General features: G+C 38.5%; 1 protein-coding gene across 1 annotated transcript in view; it reads left to right on the top strand.

Annotated features, from left to right (window-relative positions):
• Positions 1-3683, top strand: part of TGM6 (transglutaminase 6) — a 33841-nt gene extending 30158 nt beyond the window's left edge. Inside the window, exons 12-14 of the mRNA XM_012553880.3 lie at positions 684-838; positions 1760-1893; positions 3270-3683. Of these exons, the coding sequence (XP_012409334.2) occupies positions 684-838; positions 1760-1893; positions 3270-3423 (443 nt within the window). The 3' untranslated portion in view covers positions 3424-3683. The remainder of the gene's footprint in view (positions 1-683; positions 839-1759; positions 1894-3269) is intronic.
• The last annotated feature ends 16789 nt before the right edge of the window (positions 3684-20472 follow it).

Raw genomic sequence — 20472 nt, 5'->3', positions numbered from 1 at the left:
TTTGAACTATATGATCTCTACACATGAACTTTGATCCTATAAAAGGGTTTATGCATCAGCCAGTGTTTTTTAGTCAGGGAGACAGGATGGTACAGTGGGAAGATCATTGGCTCTGAATTCAAAGGATCTGAGTTCAGATTCTGCCCTGACTGCTCACTCTTTGAGTCATTTAGGATCTGTTTTGAATCCTGACTCTGTCACTTACTACTTAGATGACCATGGGCAAGTAATTTAGTCTCTCTGAACCTCAGTTTCCTGATCTGTAAAAAATAAAGGGATTAGACTAGAACCAGAAGAATTCTTCCTAGCTTTTAATTCTATAATTCTATAAATATAGATCTAGAAGAGACTTCAGAGACATGTACTTGAACCTCTTCCATTTTGCAGATGAATATAATGAGGTCTGAGGAGATTGCAACCTAACAAAGGTCACACAGGTAATAAGTAACAAATTTGGGATTCAAAATGGATCATAAGTCTCACAGATAGTGAATGACCTTAGCAAGATTTGAACTCAAGTCTCCTGGATCCAGTGGATAGAGTGCTGGGCCTGGAATCAGGAAGATCTGAGTTCAAATTTGGCCTCAGACACTCACTAACTGTGTAACCCTGGACCCTGGAGAAGTTGCCTCAGTTTCCCCATTTGTAAAACAAGCTGGCTCCAACTCCAATTTCTCTTTCAGAAAAGAGGATCCCAGTGGAGATCTCCTACTCAGAGTACAAAAAAGACTTGACAGATGACAAGAAGATCCTGGTGGCTGCCATGTGCCTGGTCTCTAAAGGGGAGAAGCTCCTGCTAGAGAAGGACATCACTCTGGAAGACTTCATTGCCATTAAGGTCAAACTAGCCCAAGGGACCAGTTGGCTCCAAAAAGAGCCTTGGGTTTTGGGGGTGAAGGCAGTGGTGGTAAAGGGACAACAATAATTTACTGAGGGTCTGTTATATATCCAGCATTGGACTAAGTGCTAAAGATATAAAGAAAGGAACTTACAATCTAATACATGCAAACAATGTACAAATAAAATCTGGGCAGGAAAAATTAAAAACAATTTCGGGGCGGGGCACTGAGATTAAAGGGAATTAGAAGGTGAGATTTTAACTGAGACTTGAAGGAGGCCAAGGAAGCCAGGTGGTGGAGTCAAGGAGAGAGAGAATTCCAGGCACCGGGGACGGCCAGTGAAAATGCCCAGAGGAAACACTTGCTTGGGGAACAGCAAGGAGACCAGTATCCCTGAACCAAAAGGTGTGTGAAAGGCAGTAAGGTATAAGAAGACTGAAATGGCAGGAAGGGGTCAGTCTTTGAAGAGCTCTGTAATTTATAAGGCAAACAAAGAATTTTATATTTGATCCTGGAAATGCTAGGGAGTCACTAGAATTTACTGAATAGGGAGATGACATGGTCAGACTTATATTTTCAAAAGATCACTTTGGAGACAACCAGATGGCGAAGTGAATAGAGTATGGCTCTAGAGTCGTAAGAACCTGAGTTCAAATTCAACCTCAGTTATTTACTAACTGTGAGACTATAGACAAGTCACTTACCTCAACTACCTCCCCCACCAAAAAATCCATTTGACAAATGAATGGAGGATGGACTAGACTGGGGAAAGACCTTGTTCCTTCCTTCTTCCTCTGTCTTGCTGTGATTTCATGGAGAGCCCCTTTCATGCCTCCAAACTTTGTCCGGGATGATGGTGTCCAAGAAGGACGTGGGGTCAGAGGCTCAGAAGCCAATCTGCTGCGGTGTTCCCTCTCCAGATGCTGAGTCCGGCCGTGGTAGGGGAAGCTCTTGCTGTGGAGGTCACGATCGCCAATCCCCTGTCTGAGCGCGTAGAGGACTGCCTGCTGATCATGGAGGGCAGTGGGCTCCTCAGGGAGCAGCTCAACATCGAGTAAGGAGAGGAGGTGGGAGGGGAGAGGAGAGAGGAGCAGGGAGCCAGACCCTGCAGCAGTGCTACCTGCCTTGGGCATTTCCCAAAGCCTGGCTAGGAGTTGGCTCAGGGGCCACATCTGGTGAGGCAGAAGAAGTCCAAGAAACACAGCCAAAGGGTGCATTTTTTCCTTGAGGTGTAATTTTTTTTTTGCAACATAATTTTATTGAAAATATTTGAGTACAATAATAGAGGAAATAATGAGAAATTCGTTTTGTAACAGTGACCTGATCCACACAAGTACCACAAACAATACAATTCTTGGACATTAACAATAGCTAATAAGGAAAGATATGGTATAAATACTTATTGATATGACAATTTTGGAGACAGCAACTTTGATATGATGATAGTTTCCTAGTCATTTTACTTGGAAAGTAAAATTACTGGTGGTGCAGCCTTGTACAAGCATCTTTGAGCCTTAGTTTTCCCCTCTGGAAAACTTGTGGAGAAGCTCAGAAGGGGTGATGTATATTAAAGCAGAATTGTGATATAGTAGAAAGAAGAATTTAGTGACTTGGGATTAAATCTGGTCTCAGACACTCACTAGTTCTCTGCACCTCATTTTCTTTATCTATAAAATGGGAACAAATGATTCACCTCCTAATTCACAGGGTTGTTGTGAGGAAAAGCATAATGTGCTCTTAATGTGCTCTTTCTAAGGTTCCTTCCAGCTCTATATCCATTAATCCTAAAGTAATAAAAATACTTAAGTTATAGTATACTATAATATAAAACACAATAATATAAATTAATATTAGAATTTATTTGTTTATATTATATATAAATTTATATGTAAATATTGAATAATATGAATAAAACAAAATAATATTAAAATACTAAAGCTGTAAAAAAACAAAGTCTGCAAATAATGAAATGCTATGCAACTGAGCTATTGTTATTACAGGTTGGGGGTTATAGCAGCTTAATGGGGGGAAGGGAGTAAAAATTTGTGGGCAGGGAAAATTAATGAAGACTTTTTGGAGGAGGTAAGACTTAGTTGAGCTTTGAAGAATGGGAAGGATTTAGACAGGTGGAGAAGAGAAAGCAGGATATTCCAAGCATGGGAACAACATAAGCAAAAACATGGAGGAAGGAAAGAACCTGACGCATGGAAGGCATTGAGGAGATAGGATTAATATAGGAGAGGAGAGAAAGGAGAATGATACTTGAGAGTTAAATTGGAACCAGGTGGTTGAGAGTTATCAAACACTAGGTAGGGGAGTTTGGACTTGGTCCTGTAGACCAGCAGCGGGGTTTTAATTGCAAAGGAATTTGTACTGTTTGTTCCTAGAGGCAAGAGTAGGCTGACCCCCATTCTTTCTTCTTGGTTCTAGTGTGCCAGCCCTGGAGCCCCAAGAGAAGGCTAGAGTCCAGTTCGAGATCACACCATACAAAAGTGGAAACAGACAGCTACAGGTGGATCTTATCAGCACCCACTTCCCAAACATCAAAGGCTTCCTCATCATCCATGTGGCCGCCACGAAGTGAGAGGGCTGGTGAGGATTTGGGAAAGCAATGATGGCAGACACAAAGAGAGTCCACCACCTTCTTCTAGTTCCAAGAACTCAATTATTGAAGGACCTGAGTTCTAAACCAAGCCAAGCCTCCAACTTATCATGTGGCCTCCTTAAAGAAATGCGATAGTCTGAAGGTACAGAAGGAGACATGTTTTCAGACATGGCCAGTGCAGTAATTTGTTTTGCTTGACTACACATATTTGTTATGAGTTTTCTCTTATTTGTTTTTTTGGTTTTTTTTTTCCAAGGGGGAAAGGTAGGAGGGAGAGGGAATCAATTTTTTGTGAAATGAAAATTAAATTTAACAACCTATATAAATAATAATAACTAGCATTTACATCATGCTTTAAAGTTTGAAAAGTATTTTGTTAATCTTCACAACAGTCCTGTAAAGTAAGCTACTTTTATTACATCCACTTTACAAATGAGGAAACTGAATCACACAGAGACCCATGCCCAGGGTCACATAGCTAGTGTCAGAGGCAGGATTGGAAATTAGCTCTTCCTGATTACAAGTCCTATACCCTACCATCTTTTTTTTTTTTTAATAAATTTTTTAAAGTGGCATATAAAATTTTGTGGCCTTGGGCAAATTTCTTTCCCCACTCCTGATTTCTTTTGAGGTAAAATGAGGTTTGACTCTAAGATCCCATTCATTTCTTATATTTTATAATTCATGGCTCCTTCTAACTCTGAAATTCTATGTTCTGAGTCCTGAGTCTCCCTCCCCTCCAACCCAAAGCCTTCACCTGCCCCACCACCATAAGCCAACATGATAACATAGGCTTCTAGATCCTAAGATTTATTCTGGTCCTGTTATACTATGGGTTGAACGGACTAAAGAACTTCCATGACTCTTGTGAAAATTGGAAAAAGGACACTGGAAGCCTTCATCTGTCATCTCCCAAACCAAGGGGAGCCATGGGGCCAGCTCCTCCAAGGTCGGTCCTACTTTCTGTATCTTTTCTAGTTTCATTATCCCAACTTCATCGGGTTCACATCAGGCTCTGTTGGAAGGCCAGCCTTTGCTGAAGGTATTCTCCCTCTTTACTGCCTCCAAACACATCCCAGGACACCTGCTCTGCTCCTTAACTTCTTCCTTATGCTCCACAGAAGAAAGGTCTTGCCTTGAATGCCCCTCAACCCTAAGTCATACTGCTTAGTGCTGTATTTGTCCCCCCAAGTCCCAGCACTTGGGAGCTTCTCCAGCTCATGTATCGAAGGCTCATGTAGTCAGAGGGTTATCTTTTTCCTTCCCTATCCCATCCTCCATACTCCTTTAGACTATCCAGAGAGACACCCTTCTCCTTCACAAGGCTCCTTGGGGGTCTAATGGACCCTACACTATTAGAAAAAAATGGGAACAGGAACAACATTGTGACTTGTTTAGAGAACTTGTGTTCTCTATTGTTCTTCAGCCATTCACTTCCCATAAGTGTTCCCAGGCCCTAACTAGAGATGAGGTAGCAAGTGCCACCACACAAGTGAGGCCCTGGGCAGGGGATTGCAGAAATGGGCTGGGTGGAGGGTCAGTGGGGGGAAGTGCCTCAGGGTAAGACCAGCTTCGGTCCCACTTGGAGAAGACCCACAGGGGTGGGCACCTTCCAGAGAGCCAGGACGCATATAGATAGAAAGGCATAGATTCCGGGTTATTATGTGATGTTATGAGGTCACCTCACCCAGCTAATATTTCAACTCATGGCCCCTTTCCCATGTTCTAATAGCCTTGACTCACTTTGGTTTAAATTATTTCTAATCGAGTTCCTGGGCCCTTAGAACTTAATAGTATCTTTTTCTTTCTCCTTTCTTCTGTCCTTTTCCATAAAATTATAGAACATCAGATCTGGAAATAGAGAAGGTCAGAACTGGAGAAGATTTTAGAAAATATCAGAAATGGGAGTGACTGTAGAGATGAGCTCTTTCAGCTCCTAGAGAGGGGTTCACAGTCAACAACAGAATCCAAGCTTTTTGGCTGTCCTAGCAAGTTTTCTTTTCTTTTCTTTTTTTTTCTGTTTATTTACTTCTCCCCTTTTTTGTTATTATAATTTATCTTAAAATTAAGTACAAAATAAAAAAAGAAAGAAAAAATTGCCATGTATACAGCAGAACATAAAAGAGGATTCAATATAAAGCAATAAATTTTCATTTCAAGAAAACCTTTATAATAAATGCTACACATAGTTTTTTTTTCTTTATTAAAGTTTTTTATTTTTCAAAACATATGCATGGCCAACTCTTCAATATTAGCCCTTGCAAAACCCTGTGTTCTGATTTCCACCTCCCTTCCCTCACATCTTCCCCTAGATGGCAAGTAGTTCAATATATGTTAAACATGATAGAAATATATGTTAAATCTAATATATGCATACATATTTATATAATTATTGTGCCACACAAGAAAAATCAAATCAAACCACTAAAAAAAGAGAGAGAAGCAAAATAAAATGCAAGCAAACAACAACAAAAAGAGTGAAAATGCTATGTTTACACATAGTTTTTATAACTGTCCAGATTTTCTTTGCTTCCTTGTAGGTTTTCTTTTGTTCTCTCCTATGTACTGTTTTCTTTTTTCCCCTTCTCTCTCCCATCCCACCCCAGAAGGCTACAATTAAGCACAGATATGTATGTGTATGTGTGTGTGTGTGTGTGTGTGTGTATATATCTATATATACACATATATCTATGTATACACAATATACACATATAGGTGTATATATGTACATATATGCAAATTATACATATGCATACCTTGATATCTATAAATATACACATATAGATATATATACACTCATGCACACATATGTAAGACTATACTATGCTTATTTCCACTTGTTATCTATTTCTCTGGAGATGGATAGTATCTTCTTTCATAAGTCCAAATCTTTCCATAGTTTTTCAAAATCAACCAGCTCATCATTACCTAGATCACAGCAGTATTCCAACCCATTCAATTCTGAGATTGTCTATAAAAGCATTTTCCCTCATTTACCTGCATTTCTTCTATTCTTGGCTACATAGGCTTTATTTATATGAGAAATTTTTAATTTAAAATAATCAAAATTACCCATTTTATACTTCAAAAAATTCTAACTTTATAATATGGTTCAAGGTCTGATACTACTGAATCTGCTACCTTTATATTTTCCCCCTATTTCTTTGAAGTTCCTAACCTTTTATTTTTCTAATTGAACTTTGTTATTATTTTTTCTAAATCAGTAAAAAATAATTTTTGTAATTTGATTGGGATGACATTACATAAATAGATTAGCTAGGTAAATTTTTCATTTTTTATTATATTGACTATCTACCCATGAACAATAAATATTACTTTTAATTATTTATATGTAACTTTATTAATATAAAATTGATTAATATTCATATGTGATAAATTTATCCCATTCACATTATAAATTGCAATAGGGGGCAGCTAGGTGGCACAGTGGATAGAGCACCAGCCCTGAAGTCAGGAAGACATGAGTTCAAATCTGGTCTCAGACACTTAACATTTCTTAGTTGTGTGACTCTGGGCAAGTCACTTAATCCCAACTGTCTCAGAAAAAAAAAAAAATGCAATTACTTATATATTTTGCTCTTTTCTATATTTCCTCTTTATCCTTCTGTCTCTTCCTATCCCTCCTCATTTTTCTACTTTATATGTACCTGCTACCTTGCCCTTCTATTCTTTAAATTACTCATCCTTCCAGGAATCCTTCCCCTATCTTCTCCCCCCACCTTATCCCTTTGCCTTCTTATTTATTTCTGAATTTAGAGAACTTTTATATCTTTCTATATGTATATGTTGTTCCCTCTTTAATCCATTCCCAAATTTGAATAAGGTTTCATCACAACCCACTCTCCTTCCACTAGATTTTTTTGTATTTATTTTTCCTCCTCCCTCATTTATGTGAAATTTTTGCTCCTTTTTATCTCCCTAGAGTTTCTATTTTTTTTAGAATCACCCCATCATACTTAGCTCAGCCCAAGCCTTTCTTTCAAACGATCCAAATGAAAATGACAGTCATAAAAGAACTGATAAATATTCAAAAATAAGAAGTAAATGATTTGACCATATTGAGTCCCTTATATTTGGTCCCTAGTGTTTATATTTCTGCAGGATATTCTATGTCCAATTTTCTCCTGAGTTCTGCTGGTTTTGTCACAAATAATCAAAGTCTTTCAGTTCATTAAATGTCCATTTTGAAAAATCAGGGCTATACTTAACTTTGCTAGGTAAGTTGGCCTTGGTCATAACCCCAACTGTTTTGCTCTATGAATCATAGTATTCCATCATCTATAGCCCTTCAATATAGTAGCAGCTAGGTCTTGTGTAATTCTTATTGTATCCCCACATTAATTAAATTTTATCTTTAACCTGGAAGCTTTGAAACTTGGCTATGGCATTTCTGTAAGTTTCCTCCTAAATCTCTTTCAGGTGGTGATTGGTAGATTTTTTTCTATTTCTGCTTTGTCTTCTTGTTCTGGAACTTCAGGGAAATTTTCCTTATTAAGTTCTTGTAATATTGTATCAATTACTTTTTAAACAGTAATTTTCAGTCAGTCTCACTATTTTTATGTTATTTCTCCCCAATCTATTCTCCAGATCGGTTGTTTTTCTGATGAGATTTCACACTTTTCTATTTTTTCATTCTTTTGATTTGATTTGATTTGATTTGATTTTGTGCCTCAGAATGGCATTAGCTTCCCTTTGCCCATTGTTAGTTTTCAGGGAATTATTTTCTTCCTTAAGTTTTTAGTTTACTATTTGAAGTTGGTTGACATTCTTTTTATAGTTTTCTTGACTTGTTTTTTTCTAATTTTCCCTCAGTCTCTCTTATCTGATTTTTCAAGTCCTTTTTAAATTCTTCTAAGAAATCTTTTTGTGTTTGGGACTATTTTACATTTCTCATTGAAAAAGGAATGGCTTTTTTAACTCCATTTTCTTCCTCTGAATATGAACCCTGATCTTCTCTATCCCCATAGTAACTATCTATAGTTGCGTGTTTTTTTTCTCCTTTGCTTGCTCATTTTAATCTTTTGTTTTGTTTTTATTTTTAGCAACTATTAGTCCCGAGGTATGGGACTTCAGGTTCTTCTGTCTGTCCTAAAGCTCAATCTTAGGCTCCTCTCTCCACTTTTAAGCCTGAGTTAGAGCCCCCAGTCATACCATTCAGCCAAAGATCTGAGTCCTTATGGGTCCTTCTGGTGGTTGCAAACTACAACCAGCAGGGTCCTGCTCCTCTGCTACTGCAGGTGCACACTAGCTCCTTCTCCCCTGTAGTCATACCACTGCAGTGAAAGGTCCCTCTCTTGAATCCCTGAAATGAAAGGGAGGATCCTCCAACTGGAATCCTCCAAGAGCTATTTATTCATTCATTCTTTGCTCATTAATTTCGCTATCAGCATTTATTAAGGAGCCATATTCATGGTAGATACTCCCCCCCCCCAAATGAAATAAAGCTAATTCTTAGCCTCAAGTAACATATAGTCTACTAGAAGTAATAGAATCTGTACTTAGATATAAGTACAATAAAAGGTAATATAAGATAGGAGCAAAAGAGAGCTTCTGAGAAAGAACTCAAGGATAACTTGAGGAGGAAGATCTCATTCCCAATTGAGAGCTCAGGAAAGGCATCATGGAGGAGGTAGCATTCCAGTAAGACAATCTCAGTTGTATCCTGAGACCAATAATAGGCCTTCAGTTAAGAACTCATTCCTGTGCTTATTTACTGATTTAACAATTCCCAAATTCCAAATAATGGAATGCCTTGTCTCATGGTGAGTTCCCCATCACTGAAGGTGCTCAAGAGGACAAGTGTGCTACAGTCAGAGAGAGAAAGAAGAGTACGGCTGCGAGTGGTCAGTTGTTCCCAGGAGGAGGTTAGAGCCTGAAGGGAGGTTAGGAAGTTAGGTGGGTGTTGAAAGATGCAAAGGAGTTAGAGATGGGGAGAGGAAAGACAAACCAAATAGCAGGAAGGCTGAAGAGCAGAGGTCCCTGTGAAAAAGAGGGGGGGAGGAGAGAGAGAGAGAGAGAGAGAGAGAGAGAGAGAGAGAGAGGAAGAGAGAGAGAGAGAGACAGACAGACAGACAGAGACAGAGACAGAGAGAAGAGAGACAGAGACAGAGACAGAGAGAGAGACAGACAGAGACAGAGAGAAGAGAGACAGAGTCAGAGAGAGAGAAAGACAGAGATAGTGAAAGAGAGAGAGACAGGGACAGACAGAGAGGATAGAGAGAAGAGAGAGAGAGAGAAAGAGAGAGAGAGAGAGAGTGTGTGTGTGTGTGTGTGTGTGTGTGTGTGTGTGGCCTAGTCAGGGCCAGAAGAGGGGAAGATCCTTAAAAACCCTGAGCTCCAAAAGGAGTTTGGCCATAACACTGAAGGTAATAACCTATAGTTTCTTGAGCAGGGGAGGGACACGTGGAGAACAGACTTTAGGCAGGTTATACTACAGACAACTAAAGCCCTGAGAATTGAGGTTCCCTTTGAAGTTATCTCCAAAACAAAAACTATCAAGGCTTCTTTATGCAAGCTCTGGGCAGAGAACCCAGTTCTAGGTACTCCACTGAGGACATGTGAAGAAGATACACTCTCTGCTCCTGTAATCCATCTCTGCCTTTTACAGGAGGGTTCGTGTTGGCTAATAATGTGAGACCGGTTGAAAGCAAGTCTATTAGGGAAGAGTTGCTGGACCTAGGAGTCTCTCTAACCAGCTTCCCTGGGAGGTCAGAGTTCCCTTTTATGGGCCTCTATTCTCAGGCACAGGAAGACAGGTTGGGCCTCTCCCAACCCAGACTGATGCAGAAAGATCAAGAGGTCTCTAAGCCAGTTAACTGTATTGGTTAATGGAATGGAAACCAAGCTGGCCCAAAGCTGCCATTGGTTGCTTGGGTTGACGATGCTTCCCTCCTTTCCTTCTCTGCCTCCCACTTCCTGGGACCCCAGTTCCCTGATTCAGTTGATATCCGTTTGATATCCGTTTACGGGAATATATGACCAGACTCTGTCCAAGATAGGATCACAAAGGAGAGAAACACAATATGTCATTCTATCACTGGGTTAATTTAAGCTCCAAGGAGGAAGGTACTTTGTGATGGGCCGGTAGATATCACCTTGTCCCAGACTACACTGTGCAGGGCCAGTCCTGCTCCAAACCTGCAGCATCGGCAGGATGCCCAGCAGGGAATGTGAACTGCGGACTCTGCCTTTAGAAAGCCTCCGGTCCATACCCCACAGCCAGTTTGGCGGCCTGAAGTAGCTTCCCTGAGAACTGTCCCTGCCTTGCCCTGCCCCGTCCTGCCCGGCCCTGCTCTGCCCTGCCCTGATCTTCCTGCAGTTTCCTGGCGCCTAGGGATTAATTTGTCAGCAATGTTGCCAATCGTATATTTGAACTTCCCGATGAGCATGGCTCTTGCCTCCCCACCACAGGCCAGGCCAGCAAAGGGTCATGTGGGTTGAAGTGGGGGGCAAGGAGGATGGAAGGTCAGCAGGCTAAGTCTGGAGCTGTGAGAAACATCTTGGATTATCTTGGGTCTGTCAAACAGGCCCAAGGCCCTAAAACGGAGCTTTCACTTTCCCAGTAAGAACCTGGATTCCAGTGCCAGGTCCTCTTAGCAGTGGTGGGTAGGAAGTGAACACAAACTCTTGTCTCTGTGCTCATTTCTCTAAGGCTGTGCGAGTTCCTGGCTTACCTAGCCCACGAGGCCTTGGCCCTGGGCTCAGACTGACGCCTGATTCCAGCTCCAGATTTGTCCCTGAGAGGCAGAGCCTCCAGCCGCCCTTTCTGCCCCCCTCTGTAGTGCCCTGGGAACCCTTTCCAAATGAGAGTGCTTATGCTGTGGCTTCCTCTAGCCTTCCTTACTTCTGAACCTGAGATGTGAATGAGAGAATAAATGTGTGTGAGTTAGGGAGGGGGATTAGGGATGCAAAGTTTAGAGAAGGAAAATACTAGAGTTCCCGGAGCTTATTAAAGTCTATTTGAGAGGCACCTGGCTGACAAGTGTAATTTCTTCCTTAGTTCAGAGACTAATCAAGCAGACAATTCCTGCTATGTTCAGTTATTTGTGAGTTCTTGGCCATAAAGAGTCAAGAGTTTGTTTCCCTGAAAGAGCTGAAATACAAACTTTCTTTGGATTAAAAAATCAGACCCACATGAAGATATTCACACACATAGACATGCATTTGCACACACACACACACACACACACACACACACACACATAATATAAATGCCCAAATACGTATACTCATTTGTAAGCAGTATAGAAAACATGAACTAAGTGTCATTATTATTAGACACATGCCCAGACGTGTTCTCAATGAAAATTTATTGAAGTGGATTCAATAAACATTTTGGAAACACCTTTTGATTGCAAGGTTTTGCACTTGCTGTCAGTACAGAGATGAAAAATGATAATCTCTTACCTCAGAGAAATTTGAGTCTATTAATGTGGATAGAGTATATAAACAAGTGAATGTTAGATAAAGTATGGTGAGAGCAAACAAAAAATCTAGAAAAATGTCCTGAGAAAAATCTAAAAGATCTAACTTTCCCCCTTAGAGAATGAGGGAAGGTTTTTATGGAGGAAGTAGCACCTGAACTGAAGTGTGGAGGATTTGGCTGAAACAATGGGGTTAAGTGACTTACCCAAGGTCACACAGCTAGGAAGTGTTAAGTGTCTGAGACTAGATTTGAACTCAGGTCTGTTTGACTTCAGGGCTGGTGCTCTATCCACCGTGCTACCTAACTGCCCACCTAGAACCTTACCTAGATAGTAATGAGCCACTCAATATTTTTGAGTGAAAAAGTGGCACAGAATCACAGAATCTTAAGAGCTAGAAGGAATGTCAAATAATATCTGGTTCAACCTGTACCCAAACAAGGATCTTCTCTACAACACACTCATTAAATTCATCCTACCTCTTTTTAAAGACTTCAAGCAAAAAGGAATCCACAGCTTTCCAAATCATCCTATTCCACTCGAGAATAGTTCTAAATGTAAAGAAGTCTTTCCTCTCAGCAGTTGCCCAAATCTCCCCCTTACCAGCATTCCACAGTTCCTGGGAAAAGAGACTATAAGCCAGGAGCTTCCTTTTCCCCTTCTCTACAGTTAAAAACTCCTTGACATCCTTCATTCTCATCTCCTTTACTCAAGTCTCTCATTAAGAAGCCTTTCTCCTTAAGGCCAATTTCTCTAAAATTATGTTGGGTCATTGGATCCCATCTTCTCCAGTCTCCCCCAATAGAGTGTCCTCATAACACCATTCTATTCTCCCTTCTCCCTTTTTCTCTAACACAAATACACACAGAGAGATACACACACACTCTTCAATTTTTCCTATCACTTTTTTCTGCACTTACAAATGTGCCCAAGTTCTTCCTCAAAAACATCATTGACCCTACTATCCCCTCAAGTTATCATCCTATATCTCTCCCTCCCTTTCATAGCCATACATCTAGAAAAAGCCCTCTCCTTATGTTGCCTCCACTTTCATTCTCATTTGCTTCTTACCCCTTATATAATCCAGCTTCCAACTTCCTCACTCAAATAAAACTGCTCTCTTCAAATTTGCCAATGATTTCTTAATTTCCAGATTTGATGGCCTTTTCTTAGTTCTCATCCTCCCCAATCTCTCTACAAGGTTGACCACCAACTATTAACCAATCTCTCCTCTATATTCTCTTCTTGCTGAATTTTCATGATTACTCTATTTTGGTTCTTCTCCATCTGTCTATCCTATCTTCTCTTTGAGTGAATGAAAATGCATTTATTCTTATGTGCCAAGCATTATTCTAAGTGCTAGAGATATAAATACAAAAATGTACTCTCTTTTTCAAGTCCCTGCTTTAACACTTTAATAGGAAGAAATAATATTTAAGAAAAGTTTTTTTGGTGGGAAAGTTAGAGGGAGGATGAATAAAGCCATAGAGAAATAGAATGACATTCCTTTTTCAGGACTAACGAGTCTAAATTTGATTACAGTTCCAAAAACTGGCAGAACTAGGATTTTAACTCAGGTCCTTCATTGCCAAGTTCAACATTTTCTACTCTGTCATGCTATCTTCCAATCAATGCAATGGGAAACGTATGAAAATCATCATGATATGGTGAATAGAGCAAGGAAATTAAGAGTCAGGAGGAACTAGATTCAAATCTGAACTCAAAAGATTTGTTGACCATGGGCAAGTCACTAAATTTCTTTTAGTGACCTCAACTGTAAAACAAAGGGGTTCCATTCAATGGCCTCTAAAGCCCTTTCAGCCCTAAACATATGAAAGTGGAAGAAACTTTAGAGTCAGGAGCCCAGGTTCAAAAACATATTTAATAAGCTAATCAACCTTCAGCAATTCCCTTTAGGCCTCAGGCTATATATCTATAAAATTGGGGTAATAATTTCACTACTTACTTCTTATATTACTAAATTTTTTAAAAATCTTGAAGCATTATATAGATAGATATGATTTATTACATAAATCATATACATAGAGACGTAACATACATGTTCACTGCTGAATCGTTAAGGTTCAGTAAAGTGGGCATAGAAACCTGAGCGATGTAGAAGTCAACTTGATATTCCCAATTTCCAGGCAATTTCCAGTAGTCCTAGGTTCTGAGACAATCCTCAGTCACCTGAGTGGAGTGGCTCCCCTCCAGATGGAAAAGGCTTTGAGCCATATGGGCCAGTGCCAAAGGTCCAAGAGCACCATTGCATGATTCTCTTAATGTTCATAGAAGAGTCCCTGATGGCAACTTCAGTCATTTGCCCCATGCTTCCCCCTAGTGAGCTAAACGTGAATCACAGCATTGAAAGAATTTTCAGATCCCAGAATGAGGGTAGTTTAACCATTTTCCTTTTATTGGATCTGGGGGAAAGGAACTGTGTAGACACATGCCCTTGGAGAAAGGTATCTTTTTGACCCTAAGCTCAATTTAACCTTTTGAGGCTAACTCAAAACTTTTCTTTTTCCTGTGTCTTAAGACTTTTAATGCTATTCATCTGGATGGTGACATTTAGCCCCTCAGTTCTTTTTTTTTTTTAATAGTATTTAATTTTTTTAAAAATACATAATGTTTACAAATACATAAATGTTTTCAACATTAATCTTTGCAAAACCTGTGTTCCAAATTTTTTCACCCTTTCTCCCTCCCTTTCCCCTCCCTCAGACAGCAAGCAATCTGATACAAACATATGCAGTTCTTCTAAATTTATTTCCATATTCATCATGCCACACACACACACAAAAAAAACCTGATCAAAAGGGGAGAAAAATGAGAAAAAAAACAAGCAAACAACAACAAAAGGTGAAAACACTATGCTTGGATCCATATTCAGTCTCCATCATTCTCTCTCTGGATGCAGATGGCATTTTCCATCCCAACTCTATTAGAATTGCCTTGGATCACCTCATTGATAAAAAGAAACAAGTCCATCATAGTTGATCATCACTATTGTTTCTGTGTACAATGTTCTCTTGGTTCTGCTCAGTTTATTTAGCATCAATTCATGTAAGTCTTTCTATAGTTCCTCAGTTCTTTTCCAGGCCATCCACTCTACACTGACCACACTCTCCTCTCCCTATTTCCACCCCTTGTTGAATTCAACTCTATACAATCCTCTACACTGGAATTCCTTACCCTATGTAACTACACTTATATTGCTGTTCATACCTTGTCAAGTGGCAACTTTGTATTATTCCCATTAATTCCCTTCTCTACTCCTTTCTAGTGATAAGATTGTGCTAGGTCCACTACAAATTTGTTACATAATCCCAACTGGAACCTCTTTGCAAGATGGTCCTTTAACACTTCCCTAATGGAGTCACTATCCCCCCTTCACAACTGCTGCAAATCTTTCATCCCTCTGCAACCTCACACAATATTCCACTCCCCCACAAAGTCCTCTTAGTTGAGGACTTTGCCTCATACTTCACAAAAAATAAAATTGAAGCCATTTACCAAAATCTTTCCTTTCTCTCATCTCACATCACTCAGATATTTTGTTCCACTATCTCCTCTTTCAATCATCTTATGTGAATAGGTAGCCCCTTTCTCCTTGACAAGGCAAAATTTCAACATGCATCCTTTATTTCATTCTGTCTTTTCCAGAAGATTGCCCTATCATCCCCACCCTCACAAAGCTCTTCAATTCATACATATTTCCTTAAACCTGTCTTCTCCATCCTTAAAAGACTCTCACTTGAACTATTCTAATCCTTTTACAGCTAACCTTGAAACATTTTATCTACAAATGGGGACTCCACTTCCACTCATCTCACTTCCTCCCTTCTAAACTTTCTGGTAATGATTTCTAATTTCATCATTCAATTGAAACTGCTCTTTCCTAAATGACCTGTTATCTTTTAATTTCCAAGTCTAATAGTCTTTTTCTTTTCCATGAATCTGTTGTCATCATATTCATCATTTCTTACAGCGTTCCATTACCTTCATGTACAACAATTTGTTTAGCCATTGCTTAATCAGTACACATCTACTCTTCTTCCACTTATTTGTCACTATAAAAGTATTGCCATATTTTGGTGTATATAGGAACAGTCTTTTCTCAATAATTAATCTTGCCTTCTGTGCGACTTTTGAAACTATCACCCTCTTCTCGTAGATACTGTCCTCTCCAGATTTTCATGACACTTCTCTCTCTGGGTTCTTCTACCTCTATTAATGATCCAGTTTGCTGGTCATTAACTAGATTACACCCAAGACTGTACAAACCCTCTTTGCTATTCCCTTTATTCCATCTTACTTGGTGATGATCTCCATTCTCATGGGTTCCATGATCTTTATGCTGATGATTTATATATATATATATCCAACTCTAATCTCTCTTCTGAGCCACAGTTCTATATCCAATTATTTGCGACCTCATTTTGGGGGTTTTCTAGCAAAGATACTTCAGTGGTTTGCCACTTTTTTTTTTTTTTTGGCTGAGGTAATTGGGGTTAAATGATTTGCCCAAGTTCACCCAACCAGGAAGTATCAAGTATCTGAGGTCATATTTGACCTCAGATCCTCCTGACTTCAGGACTGGTGCTCTATCTGTGCCACCTAGCTGCCCCTGCCATTTTCTTTTCCTGATTTTTACAAATGAGGAAGTAAGGCAAATAGTATTAAGTGACTTGCACAGGATCACACAACTAGTAAATGTCTAAGCTGGATTTGAACTCATGAAGAAGAATCTTCCTGATTCCAAGCCCAGACTTAGCTGCCCTAGTTCCATGTCACTAACTACCAAAAAAGACATCTGGAAGTTTATGTCACAGACATTTCAAACAATACATACAACTTATTTATCATTGTTATCCCCAAACCTAATTCTTTTCTCAGATTCCCTACAATAAATATAATGAGGATGTCATCATTCTTCCAATCACCAGGCTCAGGTTAATGTTATCCTCCTCATTTGTACTCATCCATAGATCCATTCTGTGGACAACTCTTATCATTTCTACATTCACATTTCTTGCATGTCTCTTCTTTTCCCATTCACACAAGCTCTACCCTATTACAAGCCCTTATCACTCCTTGCCTGGACTGCTGACATAGTCTGCTAGCTGGTTTTCCTCTTCCAACTCTTCCCCATTCTAATCCATCCTCCATTCAACTGTCAGTGAATTTATGTGCAACTCTACCATATCAACTCACAGCCCCCTCCCCCATACACACACTCTCTCATCTCCAACTCTGTATCTTTTCATTGACTGTCCCTTCTCACTAGAATGCTGCCTTTCCTTATGTCTGGTTCCTAGCTGCAAAACATGGCTCCATCTTCTACCAGAAATCTTTTCCTGTTCCATCAACTTTCCCTACTTCCATGCTACTGGTCCTATTATGCCATCTATCTTTTACATATATAAATGCATCCATATGTGGTCCTACCTATTATAATCTGGGACCTTTGAGGTCAGCAATATGACTATTACATTTCTTTATATCCTTAAGGATATAAAGTATCCTTAAGGATGTTAAGCAGAGGGCTTGGAACATGGCAGATGCTTAATAAATGCTCTTTAACTTCAGATGATTTACCAGAAAATCCAAAACATCTTCAGATGAAGTGATGTAGAACCATTCCTTCTCCCTTGTATTTGGAAAATTATTGTACTTAAGACATTACATTTGTTCCTATTATGTTTCTCTTCTTAGAATTCAGCCATCATGACTTGAATACTGTTATTCAGTTTTAGCTAATTTTGTCATCTTTGCACTACCTGAAGAGTTAATAAATATTTCTTCAAAGCCTTTGTTCAAATCATTAAAAAAAAGCCATTAAAAATAAGCCATTAAAAATGTACAAAATACCTTATTCCATATTCCAAAATACATTCTAAATGGATAGTGACCTTAAGAGTAAATAAATCACATTTCTTACACTTACCTTAACTGAACAATGGATAGGGATGATTACAAAACTAAAGTAATTTTGATAACATGCAACTGAAAACATTTTGCACAAAATTAATGCCCCGGACTGAATGTAGGTCACAACACAGATTTTCACATTTTGTAAATTGTTTGCCTTTTGGTTTTTCTCTTTTTTTGCTGATGTTTCTTGTGCAACATGATAAATGTGGAAATATGTATAGAAGAATTGGATTACTTGCTGCCCAGAGACTGTCTCAGGGGAATAACAAAAACTTGGAACACAAGGATTTGTACAGGTTAATGTTGAAAACTATTTTGAAAACAAAAAGCTATTACTAAATATATATATATACATATTAATGCAACTATGACAAGAAAGCATTGAATGGGGGGGGGGGAGGGGAACCAGGGTAGAATTTGTTACCAAACATTAAAATTTGATATTAGATCTAGATAACATATATGCCAATATAGAATATATATTGATCTCTATGTAATTACACATTTATATATCTAATGTCTATATATGTATATGTATATATATGATCAACAGTCATTCCCCAATAAGTGATCAAAAAAAATAATTGATTCTCAAAAGAATTATATACTATTAACCACCATATGAAAGGATGCTTCAAACCATTAAATGACATGCAAATCAAAACATATCTGACATTTCTCCTCATAGCTTACAAATCTGCAAAGACAAGAATTTATGTTGGAGGAGTTGGAGGGAGATAGGGACACTAATACACTGTTGTTGAGGCTATATATAAATCACTGCAACCATTTTGGAAAGCAATTTGGAATTAAAATGACTAAAGTGTTCATATTTTTTGACCCAGAAATATCACTACTAGACTTATACCCCATGGAAGTTAGCGATAAGAAATTTATGCCAATACATTATAGCAGTACTTTTTGTTGTGATACTAAAGAATTAGAAACAAACAAAAACAAAACCCTCAACAAAAAATGGGGCAGCTAGATGACGCAGTGGATAGAGTACCAGCTCTGGAGTCAGGAGAAACTGAGTTTAAATCCGGCCTCAGACATTTAATACTTCCTAGCTGTGTGACCCTGGAAAAGTCATTTAATCCCAATTGCCTAAAAAAAAATTTTTTTAAATAAAGAATTGGAAATAAAGTAGATATCCGTTGATTGGGGAATAATGCAAACTGTAATATGTAAATGTAATATTACCAAACTGTAAGAAATGACACATGAATACCATGAAGCATAAAAAATTACATCAACAGGTAACAAAGTGAAGAGAGTGAAGAAAATATACACAATTATAATAAACATAAAAAGAACCATTAAAATAGAGGAAGTGAATTGTTGCAAAATTACAAACCAAGCGTGACTTGAGATATGACAACCATCTAACTCCTATGCAGAGGTGGGAGGTTCCTAAGAGTAGTACATTGCACTTATTTTCAGATTTTTCAATCTATCCATTTGCTGATGCTTTTTCTTTTCCTTTTGTCTTTTAAAAAATATTTCTTATATAAGATAGCTTTCTGGGAGAATGGGAAAGAATATTATGGAAAATTATGGTAACAAAAAAAAAAGTAACTTCAATAAAATCTCATTTTTACAAAACCACACCAAGATAAGCACAGATATCTTGGGGCACTCCACTAGCAACTTCTTTCCAAGCTGACTTCAAATCATCTATGTCCAGCCATCCCACTGGTTCTAAATCCACCTAACTACAATACTGTAGTTTTGGTCCCTTAATTTTCCTAATTTTCCATCTCTTCCCTCACCAATTCCCTGTTGCCTCCCTTTGCCCCCAAAAGAAATATAAAAGATATTTCTATTACGTTAAAAATCAGAATTATCCAATCTGACCCAGAGGACATTCCAAAAATTCACAAATAATTTACATCACAACAAAAACTTTATATTTTATTAATCTGGCAATAGAGTATCATAAGAATGAATTTTAAAAGCATATTTAACCTAGCATACTTTAAAAAGTACCTTAGCATATTTTAATTCTTAGCCTAGAAAGGCTACCAGCTATTAGTACCATGCTCCTAAGATCTCATATAGCACTTCACACTTCTCTAAATAAATATTAACATATATGTATGTTTATTATTGTAGTTGTAAAGCAGCATAATTTAATAGTCAAATTCTGAATTTTAATTCCTGGGATGATGATGTGATCTTAGGGAAATCAAACTCTTTGAATGTTTCCCTATCTATAAAATGATAATTGTAATTCTCTCACCATCTCACAAGTTCATTGTGAGCAAAGTGTTTTATCCCTTAGAATTCGATAGAGATGAGTTATTAACAGAATAATTGTTTCTCATGTCCTCTCTCTCCCCTTCACCACAATGAAGGCAACGGAAACCGTCTTTTGGCACTGACAGGATTAGACAAGAGTGTTAAGAATTGGTCAATTCTTGAAACACTTGTTCTCAACAATTAAGGTTTAATTAAAGAAATGTTCCTACTTCCCTCAGACCTTCAGAGGTTGACCAAGCCAATGTCTGTGTTACAATAAAAAGAAAGCATCCAGCTTTGCATAAGGAGTCTTTCTGTTGAAAAAATGTAAGAAGCCAGTTATTTTGAAACACCCAAGAAACAAAGCCATTAATTTGAGAAGACCTCTAAATTTTAGTCCCAATGG

This window comes from Sarcophilus harrisii, chromosome 2 (genome assembly GCF_902635505.1).
Source record: "Sarcophilus harrisii chromosome 2, mSarHar1.11, whole genome shotgun sequence".
In the NCBI taxonomy this organism is placed as follows: domain Eukaryota; kingdom Metazoa; phylum Chordata; class Mammalia; order Dasyuromorphia; family Dasyuridae; genus Sarcophilus; species Sarcophilus harrisii.
Note: the sequence above shows the minus strand (reverse complement) of the source record. Positions and strands in the feature narration are given on the sequence as shown.